Raw genomic sequence first — 18,449 nt, forward strand, 5'->3', positions numbered from 1 at the left:
GCTTAAATTGTGTGATGAGCCCTGTCAGTTCTCCTAGGACTGATAAGCTCTTGAATACGTAGAAATATTAATGTTGTAACGATATCTCTTTTAAATGACTAAAACTAGCTTTATGTGCAGAATAGAAAGGGCTCTCTGTCTTATTCTCCAGTCGTGTTCCCTTTCTGATTCTGCAAGATGTGTATGGGGTTTTGATCACCATGAAGACTCCTGTCCTGCAGTGGTCTGTATAGGGAGGGAGACTAGGCGTGTAAGACAAGCTGGAATTCTTACACTAGGAGGTCTATAAAGACAGTTCACTTGTTCCTGTCGTCTACTAAATTAATGTTCATGCTGGGTAACAAATGCTTTTTAATATGGATTGTCCTATATCTCTGTGTGTATATTTATGTCTGTTAGAATTTTATATCAAACTACATCATCACAGGGGTAAAGGATAGTGATGCAGCGAAATATTTGAGAACACAGACCCTTCTTGCTTTTGTAAGAGGAGTGGTCTATTTGTGCATGAAGACTAAGGGTTGATATCTCATTTTGTTAATGACTGCCTTGGGAAATAGCAAAATTACAAATATGAATAAAAGGTGAATTAGAAGGGCGAAAGCCTTGAAGGGATATCTCAAGTTTAACTAGTACTCTGAATGGTTCTTTTAAATAGCTGTTAGGCCACAGTTAATATCTGTTGCTGAAGTAATTGATCTGTAAAAGCCTTACGGGCCTCAGCAAAAGTTGCATGAGAAGTCTTAACTCTGAGTGGTATTTCAACAGTTGAGTTCAGGACTAAGGTTTTTCATGTGGCTTCTGGCCCCCTTTGAGACAGCTGAGAAATTCTCTTCAGAACATCTGTGTTGACTGCCTTTCCACGGGCATGTAGTGGTCTAGCACCAAGTTGCTTAATATCTTCCTTTTTTTTTTATTCATAACAGCTAATTAAAAAAATATAGGGTGTCATACACAAAATCACGCTCTCAGTTTCCTAGTCTAGGTCTTACCTGCCAGTAGCCTGGAAAAAGAGAACAAGAGTTGCATTTGGCTCTCAAGCTCCAGTGATAGGTCTACTTAGCATGCTGCTGTGGTGCTTTGGTATCTTGTAGTCCAACTATTCCTTTTCTCTATGTTGCTAAACTTGTAATAGTCTCCACACAAAGTCTGACTGTAGGGGGTGTGTGCTTAAACCTTCATTTTCAGTATGATTGATATTTTCTATATGAAAGAAACTGTTAAACTCTAGATAGCTTTATGTATTCTTATGGACGCTTGACCTTATGTTCATTAACTCTTCTTACTCTTTTTTGAAAGGCCCTTCCTTCTTCCATGATGATAGTAGCTGTCTACTGCCCGGTGATAGCAGCTCTCTTTATCGTTTTGAAGATGGTGAATTACCGTTTGCACAGGGCACTGGATGAGGGAGAAATTGTGGAGAGGAATGCTAGTGAGCATATGGACAGAGGTGCAAAAACAGAACAAAGCAATGTTTCAGCCAAGAGGAAAGACAGCAATGGGCCCAGGTAAGGTGTCTACTGATGTTTGTATACTGCTTCAAATGATAAACAGTCCTGCCTTCATCAGATATGTCACTGGAATGGTGTTTGAAATAAACATTGAAGGATATAGATGCAGACCTCCGTAGTTCTGAAAGATTATTTAAGTCTGGTCTTTTTAAAAGCAGACTTATTTACGTATTAGTTTTGAAATGATGGATTCATGTTAATTTCCTGGTTCCTTCCCCAAAGGAGTTCCAGAACAATATTGAAAATGCTGGAAGCACTAAAACAATAGCATGGAAAATGTGTGCTGATTAGGCCACTAAATACTTAATGAACACAACCAGTACAAGTCATCTTATTTCAGCAGTAGACTTAGTTTTAAAAATCTGGCTGTCAAAGACCACATACTACATGCTAAGTCTCTTATGACTAAAATGAATGTCTGATCAGGCTTCAATTCCCTTAGTTTTGCAAGAGCAGGAGTCAGATACAATGCTTGACTCCAGTCATAGTCTTAATTCAGGAGAACACTGTCCTGTGAATTTGGCAATTCTGGAATTGCTCAGCTCAGTAGTGAAGATGATGATTTTGAGGTACTTTCAATGGGAGGTGGTTCCTTTCCACAGATCTCTGCTATTACCAGCATAAAAAAAAAACCAACCCAAAACCCAGAGGTTTTCCTCTTCTGACCAGACTGCTTGGAGAAAGAAGAGCAAAAGATGACTCATCAACAAGGCCAACCTAACCAGTCTGATCAGACTGTGGATGTGTTATGAGCTCTATTATCAAAGCCTCTGCCTGGCTCCAGATAATTGAGGCCATCTTAAGAGTTAGACTGCATGACGTAAATCAACCTTGAATTGTTAGCTTTTAAAGAAGACCTTTCTCTTGTCTGAGTTTCTGGTACTAGTAACCATGAATAATTTTCAAAGTGAGGCAACTAATATGCTGTCCTGACTCTTAAAAGGTTGTGTTTTCTTAAAAAAAAAACAAACAAAAAAAAAAAACCAACAACAAACCTGCAAAACAAAACCCTGAAACTTTTTACATGTGTCATCAGGAAATGTAGTTGAAAGAAGCCTCTTAAGTCTGTTTATCGGGATGCTTAAAGAAAGGAAGTGTTAAAGTGATGCTCTTCAAAATGCTCAGCCTGGAAGTAAAAGGACTTCACAGTGCATATAGAGTAACTACTCATGAGATGAGTATTAAGTTCTTCTGTATCTGCTCTCAGCTCAGGTATTGTTAGTAAAAACAGTGTCTTAGATTCCTTTAAAGTTGATTTGCAGTAACTTCTTGTATCAATCTTTTATAACCTGACCCTTTTTCCATGTTGTTTTTGGTAACTGAACCTGCTGATTTTAATTATGACTCCTTTTAGATCACCATATACCGTACTAAAACTGTATTGAGCTATTTTGGCAGAATGCTTGTTTAAATGTATACTAATGCTTATTCTGCTTAATAAAACTCATGAAAGTAAACTAGTGGTCTGTTCTGTTTCAATGCAACTTTCCTAACGCATGTTTTAGCTGTGATCCTTTTTTTTTTTTTTAAGCCATGTAGCTTTTGCTTCTGAAACAGTAGCCAACACTTGGTAAGGGACTTCTTTCTACTAGTATTGTGAATTACTTCTGAATGTTTCAGAAGTTCTGTTTTGTCTAAGGAGCAGTTGACATGGGACAAATTATTACATTATAAGCATTTGTGAGCTCAGAAGTAGAGGTTAGTTTGATGCTGTGTGTCCTGCTTGCCAACTAAAGTTTCATTAACTTTTATATGATCCTTGTTCCCACTTTCAGGTCTCTTAACTAGAACTGGGAACAAGGTCAATGCAGAAATTACGGAGTTACTTTTTGGTAAGTGGGATGTACAGTATATACTAATCTTTGCCTGGAAGCTTACAAGAACTCTGGGATAACATTCAAACCAGTAGAGGGGATGTAGAGTGAATGTTTAATATTCAGCTGTCACCTTCTTAGCAAGTTAAATTGGAACACTAATAAAAAAAGTGCCTCGGAAGAAAGTATGTATGTGGGTTTTTTGTATTTTTAAATTCTGCTCCCCTAGCATAAGATGGATATAGGGGAGGTCTAAGCAGACATACTACCTTAAATATTTGCATAATCAGGATATTAGTTTTGATAGGTTAGGCTACAGCATGTGATATATGTCTGTATATATAGTATAGCGTGCAAAGCTGTCCTAGAGTTTTCACCCCCTCCGTAGGACCACTTTAGATATTAGTATTTTTGAAGGATGAAGCAATAGTCTGGCTTCTGCTCAGAAGTTATGTTCAGGATTCTGTTTAAGCTTCGAAGAACTGCTGTTCTTTCTTTCTCAAGATGTTATCTGCAAAGTGGTGCTTTCAGGTATTTGACAAAAATTATGTGCTGTCACATGTAGGTTTACATGAACTGCTCATTTATTTTTGGTTCACATTGGTTTGTGAATAGGATCGAACTCTGAGGGTTTTTAGTCTTTTCATAAACTTCGGTACACTTAAGTGAAGAACAATTTAATGTTCCCTAAGAAATGCCTTGTTTATTTTTTCCTCATCCTCTTTATAAAGCTGAAATTCTTGAATTAATATTTTTGAGAGAAGTGAGTCTTAATTTAGAGATAGGAATGTGAGTTGTCATCTTCTGTAGCTTCTAGGACAGTTGCTGCTTTCATACTTACAGGGGTGGTATTTAAAATTCTTCTGTGAGGTTTCATGAAAACAAGTGATGGGGATACAGGCTCCTAATCTCTTATAAAAGATAGAAGGAACAGTGCAAGTGTAATCTTTGGGTATTGGTGGACCCACGTGGATACCTTAAAACAGTTAAGTCAGATATGAATATGGCTTCTTGGAGATATGAATATGGCTTCTTTCTTGTGTCAGTGACTGTATGGTTGAAAGTATCATAAAGCATTAACCTGGTGACACTGCTGTCCCTGATCTCCATCAGCATGGGGGAGCTGTAATCATGATGCTACATGAATTTCACAGGCACTTCTACAAAATAAAACTGACAGCTGGAGAATGTTGCATCTTTGTTTACGTAGACTATATGTAATTGAAGTATGAACAAGGGAAATTAAAAAAAAAAAAAAGTAATCTCTACAACTCTTGCCCTACCTTTGCTATTTCTTTTCCTTGCTGTCTCCTGTGGCTAGCAGACCTGTCCTTAAGCTTGGAGCTGGTTTGCATTTTTGACACTGTAATTAGTGATTCAAGCTTTAAAGAAAACTTCTCTTAATACTTGAAACTGTTGAGGTCTAGCATTTGCAGTACATGCTGTGGTTCTTTTGTATTTTGAGAGCTGCCTCCTGACTAGTTACCTTCCTATTTTAGTTGGAAACCAAGGGTAGAAGAAGGTATTCAAAAGAAAAGAATAAAATTCTTCCTCTGCTTCTTCCTGAAATCAGAATAGCTCATTCCAGATTCTCTCTGGAAGTTCTAGTCTGAATATCAGATTTTAGTCAATAAGCGAAAGTCAAATTTTAAACTTCTGAATTCATGTAACCTTACTGCCTATTCAGACTTCCAGTTAGTCTCTGACAGATTAAAGTAATATAGCTGCAGATAGTGATTTTAGATAGGAGTTACTAATAATTAGAAATACTAATTTTAATTTGTTTTGCGCAGTCTCTAAATGTCTCTTCCACAGCAATCTGTTGCAGGTAGCTGGACATAATTTATTCAGTCTTCTCAATTTCTGTAGTAGCTTCACTTCATTTTTTTGCTTGCAAACTGAAAAGCGTAGCACTTGCTCTAAGGTAGGAAGCCAACAAACTGTAAGAAACTGCACAACTTAATAACAGAAAGCAATGGCCACAACACTAGCAGAAAATAGCTCCTAAAGGATTCTACAGGCTGTTGTAGTCTACATCCTTATGCATACAATGATTAATCCTAGAAATCTGTACTTCCTGCTTGTTCCTGCAGACTTTATTTGTTGTTTGTTACTAGCTTTTGTTAATCCATTGGTTTTTGTGTGCTGTCACAGAATATAACATCTGTGAGTAGAGTTGTGGTGTTGGGTTGTGTTGCTGCTTATGCTGATATCTGTTGTTTCACTTTAAACAAAATCACCTCCTTCTCCCACCCTGTCTAACTATCCAGTTCTATGCATGAGAGCTTATTCAAACTGACTTATTTTTCTACTTCATAGGACATACTTTAATCATATGCAGTGTTTCTGAATGAATTATTCAAACAGAAAAAATGTAGTATTTTCTGAAAAGCGTTCTTTGTTTTATCTTCAGTTGTCATCATAATGTATGCTGGACTTAAACTGAAAAATTCCCACTTATGTTTAGTCTTTAGCTTCATGTTACATCCTTATGTGTTCTTAAAATGCTTACCTAAGGAATACTTTGTTTGGCGAAAGCTGGTGGAAATTATTGAAGCTGAACTCTGTATATTTTTTTTTTGTGTGGTTCTTACCTGGTTCTGCCTTACCATAATTGATAATAACAGGTCAGAGAGGGCTCTGCAAACAGCCATCAATAAGAGCATGCTTATGTCTCACTGCTGAGCTATACCAAAATGGTGGCTTTTCACTTCTTTTTTTCAATGTTCTGGATTTAAACCATAATTGTTCTGTGAACTCATGGCTGGTTCTCTTTTAAGTTAACTTATTTTTACTGAGGTAATATATTCCTAACTTCAAACTGTCTTTTTTTTTGTCAGCTCTTTTGTTCAGGGTGTTCTGCGAACTCATGGCTGGTTCTCTTAAGTTAACTTATTTTTACTGAAGTAATATATTCCTAAATTCAAACTGTCTTTTTTTTGTCAGCTCTTTTGTTCAGGGGCCTCTTGTATGATCTAGAATGGTTCCCAAGGTTGTACCTTTACACGTCTTTGAGATGACAATAGCTTGAAATGTCATGCTGCAGAATGAATGATATTTCAGGACCTTTAGCCTACATACAGTTTGTTTGTTATATCCTAGATTGATGTATGTGTATTACAAAAATTATTAGGTGTTTGTCTTATTGCACAAGACTTTTCTATGAGACTAGCTGTATATTAAGTAAGTCCTGTGGTGCTTCTGCCCATTTCTGTCTCTTTCTCCAGAAGGGCTTCATCTTTAGTTTCTTTAGTCCAGATGGAGAAGGGTTGTGCAAAATGTTGGAGTGAACTTGCCACTGCTCTGAATCACTGATTATTGGGAGGCAGTTATTTGTCGATGGGAAGGAGCAGAGAGTGTCAGTGTCAAATTAAACTGCAATTACTTCTGTTCAGAAGTCTCCTGGATCAAGATGGTTAAAGAGAACTGTATTGGGAGAGGAAAAAGGGTACCTCAACTTCTCCCTCTTTGCAGTTAACAAGAGTTGTAGTCCCCAGCTCATTTCACACCCCATTGTCCTGATGGACAGGCCCAACTTGCTTTTGTTTCATAAATAGCTGCCTCTGACAAGCTGAATTATGTTTTATTACAATTTGTTGATGTTGATCTGGAAAAGACTTCCAAACTAATATTTACTAATCCTGAAAGGGTGAAATCACTAGGATGTAATAATGTATATATTGTACCTCCAAAATATTTCTTGTTAGGGCCTGTAAATTATCAGAAGGGAAGCTATTTTCTGGTAGCAAGAAGTGGCTTGCATCCCTGGGAGAGATACAATGTCCCTGTGTGTCTCTCCCTTTCCAATAACTTCTGCTGACAATGTGTGGCTTTCTTGGTTAACCCATCCTTACTTTTGCTCCTAGATCCAGTCGAAGGAAAAGATCCGGAGTCCTTTCCCTCATCTTTAAAGAGTTCTGTTTAGTATTTTTTCTATTGATTGATTTCTGGGTATTATAGTTGGACAGATTATTGGAAAGTTACATGTGTGTATGTATAGACAGAGAGAATTTCGTATGTCAGCATTTCAAAATGCCTTGTAGCTCCTAAGTCTTCGCAGTTTGTGTTGGCTGATGTCAGTGGACTTTACAAGGCAGGAGCTTCTGTGACAGTACAGAGGGTGCTCCAGCTCTGACTGAGCTCCCTGTGTCAAATGGGCAGCATTCATCCGAGGGATATACTGGGATATATTTGAACCTCTGATATTTTAAAAAGGATAAAACTGTTTTGAATCCGTGCTCAGCGTAGACAGACAAACTTCTGTTGAACTGGTAGGTTAATGTTCGTGGGTTTTTTTTTCTTTTTCTCTTGTATGTTTCTTAGTGATCCTGGTGGAGGGATTGAGATGTCAGAGTTCATACGAGAAGCAACTCCCCCTGTTGGCTGTAGTTCACGCAATTCTTATGCTGGGATAGATCCAAACAACCAGGTAAGAATTAAAGCTGCTGCAGTTGTTGCTTTAGTACTGCTGGCTTTGCAATCTGTAGAGTAATTTTTGCTGGTTTTTTTTCTTGTTATATTATATGACCGCTTTATTAGGGTGGGATTGCATTCTCCCAGCTGCATAGCTCTTGCTCATCCCATCTTGTGTTCATTTTAGGAATGGCAAGATTTTGTACAGCAGTTTACTGTCCCATCGGAAAGAATTCCCTTTTTCTCAGTTAGCTTTGTTCTTATTTAGTAAATCAAAATGGCTCAGAGCATGGTCAGATAAGTACTAAGATCCACTGTGGTGGGCTTCCTTCTTCCTTTTTGATATCACTGAGCCATTATATAGCTCAAGTTGTAATTTCATCCCTGTCTTCTAACTTTGTTTTCCTCCATTACTTTTGTTTGGCCTGTCATTTAGGTGCTTAATTGATAAACTTCAGTTGTGCTGAATTTGAGGAGGTTTCTGTTAAGACTTCTTAGAATGTATCCACTGCTGATTGTCTCTTGCAATGCTAAACGGCTTTCTGAAAGTTATTAGTCTTGACAGTTCAGACTCTGCAGTAAAAAATGTTAATTTGCTAAAGTACAAAGCAAGATAAATTGGTGGAAATGGAAAGACTAAAACTGTTTATTTTTGGATGACCTCTGCAAGATCTTCACTATTTTGACACTTCGACAGGGGTGGGAAGAAAGCAATAAATAGGGGCTGCTGCACACCAGATGGAAGTGCTGAAGAACTTGGCTTTATTAGATTTTAATGCAACTTCATTATGCTCCAGTTGCCTTGTAATTTCACTGGGGAAGTTGTTCTGTTTCCTTCTGTCTGCTAGATTTATGCATTCAACTTCCATAGTGCTGCATGTGCTGTTCCTTTTATTTGGCTTGTGATGTTTAGCAGCTCGTGGCTTCTTTTACCAACTCTTCATGAGGATGAGTAGATTGACTGGCCAGACTGTAAGGTTGTGTTGACAATGAGCAATGCAGCATCATATTAAAGATACAGAAGCTATTTTTGAATGAGGTGGAAAACTGGTGGGGTATTATGGTACTGAATCCTTCTAATTTGCTCTCTGAGCAAGCAGTATATAATGCAGTGCAGTGTTATGCTAATATTGGTGTTTTATCTGAATAACGCTCCGTTATGCAGCATAGATACTCCATGAGATTTTCTCCTTTGAAGGAAGCAGGTATTGGGTAGTATTCAAAGGAATAGGAAGTGATGGTCTATGTAGGAAGACAGAACGAGGCTGGGGATTGTGTTTCTTTGACTGGCCTTCGGAAATAAAACCATTCCAAACATACTAGGAACAGTTTTATTATTAAAGCCTGTCAAGAAGCTTCGTGGTCTTTTCCTGTGTACTTTAATGCTGACACTATAAAACAGCTAAAGCTACTGTGAAAGGATGTATAGTGTTTAAAATGTGTTTGTGCTGATAAAATTAGTGCTCAGTAGTCCCCCAAGATTGAATCTGCAGTATCAAAAGGGTATGTGAACAGTAAGCATCTGAGTTATGTTCAATTTTGTTGTATGAAATAGCTTTCCCATGCTGATGTATTTGCATTCAGCTACACCATTCTGTAAGGCATGTTACTGAAGGGGAAAAAGGAAAAAAGTTGAAACATGGCAAAATGACCAACTAAAAGCATGCATGACAGTGTAGGAAAATGCATAAAACGAGCTTCAGCTGTTTTTCTGCATTATGTGTAGTAAAGTCCTTGTTCTTCTGTAGTATGGCTGAACAAAATCTGCTCATGCCTTCAGATTACCTTAAATTTGCTGTGCTTACAGAGAAGAATTAGTAGAATTATGCCCTTTTCCCTGAGTCATTCAAACTAGGGATTTTTGAAAAACAGCATCCCAGTAAGTATACAGTAAAGTAATTTTGCCATCATTGTTATGTATCTTGGATTCAGATTTTTGCCTTTGAGTGCCCTTCTCCTATCTTATTTCTGAGTGGTTTAATTGACACATGCATTTGTGTGTGCTATTTAGAGTTCTTTGAGAAAGGTGGTACTGGAAATATTCTTGAAGGAAAGACTAAGTTCTCTTTAGCACCTCTGCAAAATTGCTACAGATCACAGGACATATGTAGAAAGACAGACTGCAGACCTAAATGGCTAGCTCGTTTTTGTATGAGGAGGTATGTACCTGCTGGTTAGCCATTGAACATGGTTGAAAAGCAGATACTATAAACTTGAAATGTGATTGTAACTAATGTCCGAGAAAAGATCAAGGAATACTGCATGGTCTTTCAGTCACCAGTTTACTTGCTTTGAGGTAACTAATCTGTGTACTCAGAAACTCTTCAAAAGAAAAATCACATTTGCAGGAATGAGAGGGAGGAATAAGATACAGTAAAATGATTAGGTTAAATTAATTTAAGTTTATTGGGCTGCCAGCAGGGCTCACCCTGCCATATCCCCTGTTCATGCCGCTGTCCGTCTACCAATGCTTAGGTTCTTATGGTTACCTGGTCATTGGATCAACTCTGATAGACCTGGAAACTAACCCTGTTAAATATTTTTATCTTTTCCAATGGGAGCAGTTTCTGGATTTAGCTTGGTGTTTAATATGTTGAACAGATAAGGGTTTTTTTATTAACATGGTGTTTTATTTAAGCATTTTATGCAACTGCAATCACTGCATTAAACAGTTATTAGTGTACCACCACACTAGTAGTTTGTTTCCATATTAAGCATTTTCAAGGAAAACGCCTAGATTCGAAAGAGTTTTTAAAATCAGCATAGTAACATCTCCAAGTATATTTGCTGTAAAACAGAATAATGCAGTGATATAGTTGGATACATTATTAGATGCCTTGTTGCCTCTGTTTGCAGTGGAAACATTCTGAGTCAGAAAGGATTTTGCAGCGCCGTGCTGTTGGATGCTTTTGTGCCTCTGAAAGTCTGTCCTAGGTCTATAGGCAAATGCATATATTGCAGTAATAGGAAACAACAGTTGGGTAGTTCCTGAAAGTTTACAGCTTTTTACGTAATTCCCTATTTCTAGGTTGGATCTGGGTTATCTCGTCTGGGAACAGCAGCAACCATCAAAGGTGAGATTTTTGGTTACTTGTTAAAATTACCTTACAGTAGCACTTCAAATCACTGTTGTTTACTATGTTGTTTCCAAATATTTTCTACCGTGTTCGTCTTCAAAACTTTCTTGTGAGCTAAGTACAGCATTTACTAATTGGAAGAAATCTTCCTTGGAGTTGCAAATTGTGTGCCTAAAACACTGAGAGAGAATATCCTGGAATCTGTGCTCTGTTTTCCATGTAACAAGTTTTTTTTCTTGCATGTAAATGTAGAGCCAAGGGGTTGGTTTGAGTGGACTTCTCCCTACTATTCTGAGTCCTGTGCAACCAGCCACCCTTCTGGTATTTTATTTCAATGACTTGATTATTTCTAGTTGCTTGGCATCTAGCCAGAACATTGTCCAGGACAGCCCTTGTGAAATCCTCTGAGATGAAAGATAAATTATTTGTAATATGCAGAGTTGCTATGGTGTAATTTTATTAATCCAATAATAAAACAAATGAAAATGAGATGTGAATTTTTGTCACCTTCCTTATTCTTCCTTATCTTTATCTTTACAAGTATTTTGTTACAATCTACGCCTCATTGGCAACCATGCAAAAAGGAATAATCAAATAGATATATCTTTTAGAAAAAACCACAATCTTTATTTCCATTGGGTTCTGTGTAAGATACTTTTTCAGTTCTTCATAGAAGATCTGTGTAGTTGAATGAAAACTTTCTTATATACAAAATAAAAGAAATAGAGTAGACAATACTTATCTCTAAAAGATAATAGAAATCTTGTGTTACTTGTAATTATTGTGGTGTTTTTGTATTGTAATTGTAATATTATAATTATTTACCTTCAAATGAAGAAGTAAAAGTAACAGTCTTTAAGTGAGAAATCTGTGGTGTATGTGGATGTACGTGTTAATACTTTGAGTACTAGTACTCTTCTTTCTTCAAATTCACAGGAGATACTGACACTGCCAAGACCTCTGATGATATCAGTTTAAGTCTTGGCCAGAGTTCTAGCCTATGTAAAGAAGGGAGTGAAGAACAAGGTAAAATTTCTTCTTCTGCATATTAAACGTGGTGTTTTGTTACCAAACACCCTTTACTTTATGCTAAATAAATTCATGCAATTTGCTGATAGACTCTAAGAAAGGTTATCTTGAAGCTTTCTGTTTCCTTTCTTAATTACTGTAAGTTCCTGGGATGCATAGCTTGAATCCTTTTAACTTTATTCTTTGGCTCTGGGTTTCTTGTTCTGGTATCTTCCAGCAGGTAATAAATATTTACTGTCTCCTTAATGCTGAAAGATAGCTAGCTTACATGTCTCTAGATGATCTCTCTTGTACTGAAAGTGGCTTGGGGTTCATGGACTTCATTGTAGACTTAATTTGTTTTGCTTTCCAGTACAGCCAAGTGAATTTTTTAAGCTCAGGCGTGCATGTCTGTAAAGTAAATAATCCTGTGAGGTGTTCTGTGTTTGTGGAGCTATAGACTGCTTCTAATATGCAAGTGATCAGAGTTTTGTAATTGTGTTTTCCTACTATGTAAGGAAACTGCTAGCCTGTGTTCTTCCATTGTCCAATTTTGTTTCAGATCTCATTTTTCATTTAGCTTCATTGCAAGGAAAAAATCTGCTTAGACTAAAACAGAGCATAAAATTGTAGGGAATTTTTTTTTTTTTACTGATTTTAAAGTACCTGGTGATTAGGAAGATGTTCACTCTGGGAATACTAAAGTTCATTTTGACCAATTTTGTTGGACTGATTCAGTCATGGTGTGATTCAGTGCAGAAAGTGTGTTTGAAATAGAGGATTACAGGTGGCTGTGCTGTTGTAATAGGCAGCAGTGTACTACTACTTTCAGCTGACTAACTGAAGTCTCTTAAGTTACACGTGTGCAAATGCACTCTACAAAAATTTAGCAATACTAGTAACTAAATTTGGCCTCTAGATCGTCTATTTTTAGTGACGGTACCAAAAAGGAAAGTAGCGTGACTTTCAATAGTACCTACAGGTGGACACTTTTCCAAGAGATTGCTTGTGATGGATAACAGAAACAGTTGTTCTGACCAAGAGCTAACAGCAAATCCTCATGATTTGCTTTAACAGCACCAGTTTTAGAGGTAGTAAAACTCATAACTTTATAGGGAAATACGTTATAGTACCAATAGACTTGTGCCACTGCCTGTATCCTTGCTAAGTGTGAGCTTACTTGGTATCTGGTATGAAAGGTGATTTTTTGTTGAATTTTTTGTGACTTCAAAGGTGGTGGGGTTTACTCTGGTTTCCTGAAAAATTTTAAAGTTTATGTGAAAAAGTTCACTGCATGTAGGAAACAAAACAAAAGGCAGGGTACCCTTTTATAATTAAGAAACTTTGGGGTACATAAAAACACTAAGTCTGAGACATAGGAGCAATAGAGGAGGCTGGGGACTTGGCAGAATTATGTTGTTTTGTTAGCTGCTGACATTAAGCTGGTGTTGATGGTTTCTTTTTTATTTAAAAAAAAAAAATTGTCAAGCTTGCCCAGATGGTAGGAAATCTTTTAAATGGTAATGTGATTCATAGTACTTGCAAATGGATTTGTCAGTTTACTTGCTTTATCTCGTATGAACAAGTAGTTGTAAAGCGGACTGTATAACTTACACAAAGATTTTACATGAGTATTTTTCAATATGTACTTACACAGATTTGGCAACTGATCGGAAGCTTTTTCGTCTGGTGTCGAATGACTCGTTTGTCTCCATCCAACCTTCATTATCCTCTGGACAGGATTTGCCAAGGGACAACGGTGACAAAGTGTGCCTCTCGAACAACCAGCTCGTGGACCAGTCTAAAACCAGTGCATGTGACGCAGAAGTAGCTTCGCTCGTAACTCTGCATTCTCACTCCTATAGGAAGGATCATAGACCACGAGGTGTACCAAGGACTTCTAGCTCTGCTGTTGCTTTTCCAGATGCTTCACTAAATGACTTCCCTCTCTACCAACAAAGACGAGGACTAGATCCTGTGAGTGAGTTAGAAGCTTCCAAGCCCCCTTCTGGATCCAGAGAGTCCTTGGCTGAGAACTCTTGCATTTCAGGGGTTTTTCAATTAGATGACATTCTGAAAAGTAGCAGCCCTCAACCATTGGCTAAGAGTGGGAAGAGCAAATCGTTGAAAGCAGACAAAAGTGTGGACAGTCTGAGAAGCCTGAGTACTAGAAGCAGTGGTTCAACAGAAAGCTACTGCAGTGGGACTGATCGTGACACTAACAGTACCATCAGTAGCTATAAAAGTGAACATACTAGCTCAACACATATAGAAAGCGTGTTGTCAGAGCACGAGGAGGAGTCTCCTAGAGAAGAGAGAAAGGATGGTAAGAAAAAGGACTGTGGTGTTGACTCAGAGGATGACAGTAGTTCTACTACTGACAAAAGGACTAGTAGCGAAAGGACTGCTGTGGAAGTGAGCACTAACAGTGGTGTTCAAGAGGTAAAGGGTTCTAATACATCTGATGAGATGCACAGTCAGAAAGGTCTTGGTGCCTCTGCTTCAGAAGAGGCCAATAAGAATCCCCATGCCAATGAACTGACTACGCAAGCTGACAGGCCACCTGGGAAGGCTGCTGAACAAAGAGATGAGCAGAGTGAGAAATTAGCTGTGTTAGTAGATTCAAGAGCTTCTAAAGAAACAAGCGGAAAGCAAAAAGAAGGAGATGTCCGACCAAAATCTTCTAGTTTAATACATCGAACAGCCTCTACCCACAAGTCCAGCCGGAGGAGGACAGGAAAAAAGCGGGCTAGTAGTTTTGATTCAAGTCGGCACAGGGAATATGTTTCCTTCCGAGGTGTATCTGGTACTAAACCTCATAGTGCTGTGTTTTGTCATGATGAGGACTCCAGTGATCAAAGTGACTTGAGCAGGACGTCAAGTATGCAGTCAGCTCACCAATTCAGCAGTGATAGCTCTTCCAGCACCACCTCCCATTCATGCCAGTCTCCTGAGGGAAAGTACAGTGCTCTAAAGACCAAATACGTTTCTAAAGAACGTGGGGGCACAGACCCTGAAAATGCTCACAAAACCCATGTAAGCTCTGAAGGAATTAGCAAAAAACGATCTACGCGTCGGACTTCTAGCACAAACAGTGCCAAGAATCGTGCCAGAGTATTAAGCCTGGACAGTGGTACTGTAGCTTGTTTAAATGACCCAAATAGTTTAATGGCACCAGGTAACATAAAACAGTTAACCACTTCAAAATCTGATTTGGAAGCCAAAGAAGGAGAGGTGCTAGATGAGCTATCTCTGTTGGGAAGGGCTTCACACTTAGAGTCAGTCACTCGTTCTAGGAATAGCTTACCAAGCCAGGCCACGTTTCCTGAAGGGGAAGAGCAAGAATCAGCAAGTGGAGGTAAGTGAATGACCTACCAGAAGTACCTTGCTGTATTTTGTTAATGAGTCTGGTGTCTGTGACTTAGGTTACAGGGATACTTAGGCATCTTCCTTTTTTTCCCTTCTTGCCTAGTAAAACTGACAAAGCATTTCCTTTGTAATCTCTTGGAAGAGCTACAGAAATGGGAGTTGAATTCAAACAAATGTTATGAAATCTGTAGGTAGATTTGTTATGGGTTTGTTTGTATTTGCTAACCAGAGTTGTTATCTTTAAATTATTTGTGATCAAATCAGACCTGCTCCATTGTGTTACTCAAACTTCAAATTATGTGTGCCATTTTAAAAGTTAACAATAAAAGAGAGACTATTTTGTTTGAAAGATTGTGCAATTTAGAAAATTGGGAACGTGGAAGTGATTGTTTGAAATTACTTGCTGCCTCTTAGATGAACTCTCTGGAATGACTTGAGGAGGTATCAAAAAAAAAAAAAAATCCCCGAACCCTTACCATGCTGCCTTGAATTAATCACTCTTATGATGGCCTGGTTACTAAGCTGAATTCTCCCAGGGATTTGATTTTGCTTAGACTTGCCATTGTTGGCTAGACAGTGTTGTTTACTTTGGGTTGGTGTGTTGGTTTTTTTTTTTTTTTTCCTTGTTATGAGAACACAATAACCTTCCTGTGCTGGAGAGGAATGTAGCTTCCTCTTACTTTCTATAACTATTGCTTTGCTTGGTGTAATATGAGTACTAAGCTTACCTGTAAAAGCTGATATATTAATATAGATTCACAGGGGCATGTAAAAAAAATGTTGGAGCTCTTAGTAGTTTTTTGTTTATCACTCTTTTATGATGTTTCAGTGTCTTTTCTTGGTTAGCCATATTGACTGCCTTAACTGGAGAGCTTTTTGTGTCATGGAAGATAGGTGGGTTTAAAGTATCTCTTTAGAGTAGTATGCAATTGCTAATGATCTCAGTCTAACATTTGGGATTGTTTGAGATAATCTGGTTAGCTAAGCACACAAATGCTTCATAAAATTGTGGTTTAGATCAAGACATAGATATTTTTAAGAAATTGAGGCAAATTTACTGTCCTTATTATTTAGACTGTTTAAGCAAAGTATAGTGACTCTTCCATCTTAAAAGGAGACACTTTCAACTCAGTGACATATGATGGATAGTTGTTGGTTGTTTTTTTTTTTTTATTATTCCCTCTTTTTTTTGTGTTGTTCTTCCCCACCGACCCTGCCATAAGAGCAAACTCTAAAAATCGGTACAATTTCTTTGGGGGGGTGGGGAGTGCAGGGAAGAGTGCTACAGTGAATTTCAGCTGTATATTGATTACTGATCAAATTTGACTGGTTTACAGACAGCTCAGACCTATTTACATGCTTTCACTTAAAAAAAAAAAAAAATCATCTGCATGTATTGGTACTTTCTGTCTTTCTGTTATTCCCAGTAACAGATTTCTGCAGTAGCTTTAGTGAAAGAGTCCAGGTTGCTCTTTAGTACTAACTCTGCAAGTGAAACACTTAACACACATTTTATTATGTCTTGTTAAAGTGACAGCTCTCTTTTGTCTACTGAGAGTAATTTGCCTAATAAAAGGTCTGCTTTATTTATTTACTGTTTTGATTCTATGTGTTCCTTGGCACAAGATGTAATTTCGTTTTGGTTTGTATATTACAACTTAAAACTGTTAAGGTCCTCTCCTTATACGCAAAGGAAGATTAATATACCTTACCTTACAGAACATGTCAGACTTCATATGTACTCACTAGTTGTCAGTAGTCTGAAAGAAGTGCATGACTGATAGCTGTATATTGCCAAATATTTTGATTGCTGTTTTGAAGAGTGAAATGTAGGGAAGACCAACCCTACTACATTTAAAAGCGATCTTAAAGATACAAATCTGTAGCAGCTTAAAGCGGGGAAGTCTTGCTGTCTTTCTTGCTGAATTCTTTTCAGTTTCCCTTTAAACTTTGTGTAAATAATGGACATTTTGAAGTTGTTAGTATTTTTAATAAATGGTGAGCACCTGGCTATTACTTGCTCATGGGTTTCATGCTGACTTTAAGAAGCAGTCTGGATTCAGGTTCTCCAGATTTGTTGACATCATATGAGTAATAACGGTTGTAGTATCTTATGGTTTTTTATTACGAATAGATTGGGAAATAATTCCCTTATAATTGTAAGAAATTAATGTCATTCTCCTGTTTTTGAAAGCAGAAAAAAAATCTCACTTACTTTTCTATAGCATTACTTAAATATTTATGCAGTGATGTCTAGCATGAAGTGAGTAATTACTTTGAACTTATCTGTTCATGATCAATCTGAATAATTCCTTTGTGTTGTCCTTCATTTCTACTGGTTTTTCTTTTGTGTGTGTCTTGGGTTTTGGTTGTGGGTCGTGTCGTGTCCCCCCCCCCCAAAATTTCCTGGGTCGTGTTCCCCCCCACCCCCCCAAATTTATAGCTTATATTGCAAGTTTTGCAACAGATGTATCTTTAATTGTGCCTTTCTTCTTTGGGCTTACCTGTGACTAATAGTAATCAGAGAAAATGTTTTAATTTTTTAGAATCTCTAAGTTGCTTTACATTCAGTATTTCCCTTTAGTGAGTTGTCTTCGCATTTTGGGAGTGTTTTTAAGGCATACATGTGTAATATAAATAAACATCATATCTGTGTATGTATATAGAAATTATTTGAGAAAATTAAGCAGTTATATTATTTACACGTAGCAGATGATTTACAGAGTAAACTTGGTTCAGATTTTCATAAGATGAGATAATATTGGTTGGATGGGACTTTTAGAAGTTGTCTGGTCCAACCTTCTGAAGGGATTATTTTATATAAATATTTTTAAATTTTTGTGATTGCTTACGATAACTTTCTAAAACAAGTAATTAACAGATGCACACTGGATAACCAAAAGACTGATATTAATACCGCCTCCTCTTATTTAGTCAGCAGCTTTCTGTTCCTAGTCTTCAAATATGACTTAAATCAGTAATTATAACTTCATTTTATCTTTAAGTCTTCGGGGAGTAAACTAAAAAAGTACATTCTTACTTGTTTGTGTAACTGTTAAAGTGTGTTTCATAATGGATATGGCCTTTAGTAATCTTGTACTAAGCAGGACGCTATACAAATTTGTACATCTTCAGCAGATACAACTTAGCAGTTTCGTTTCTGTTTTATTATGCCAGGAAGTGGTGAATGACTCTGTTTTGACAAGGTAACCTGTGCATTTGAATAGAAATTGCAGTTCATTAAAATGCAGACAAAC

At 37.4% G+C, this 18,449-nt stretch overlaps 1 protein-coding gene across 1 annotated transcript in view; it reads left to right on the plus strand.

Moving 5' to 3' along the window:
- The first annotated feature begins 1,314 nt into the window (after positions 1-1,314).
- PCNX (pecanex homolog (Drosophila)) overlaps positions 1,315-18,449 on the plus strand; it is an 80,744-nt gene continuing 63,609 nt past the window's right edge. Inside the window, 5 exon segments of the mRNA XM_009882211.1 lie at positions 1,315-1,508; positions 7,649-7,754; positions 10,767-10,812; positions 11,752-11,841; positions 13,481-15,181. Of these exon segments, the coding sequence (XP_009880513.1) occupies positions 1,315-1,508; positions 7,649-7,754; positions 10,767-10,812; positions 11,752-11,841; positions 13,481-15,181 (2,137 nt within the window).

Source organism: Charadrius vociferus, unplaced genomic scaffold, assembly GCF_000708025.1.
Source record: "Charadrius vociferus isolate BGI_N301 unplaced genomic scaffold, ASM70802v2 scaffold50, whole genome shotgun sequence".
NCBI lineage: Eukaryota > Metazoa > Chordata > Aves > Charadriiformes > Charadriidae > Charadrius > Charadrius vociferus.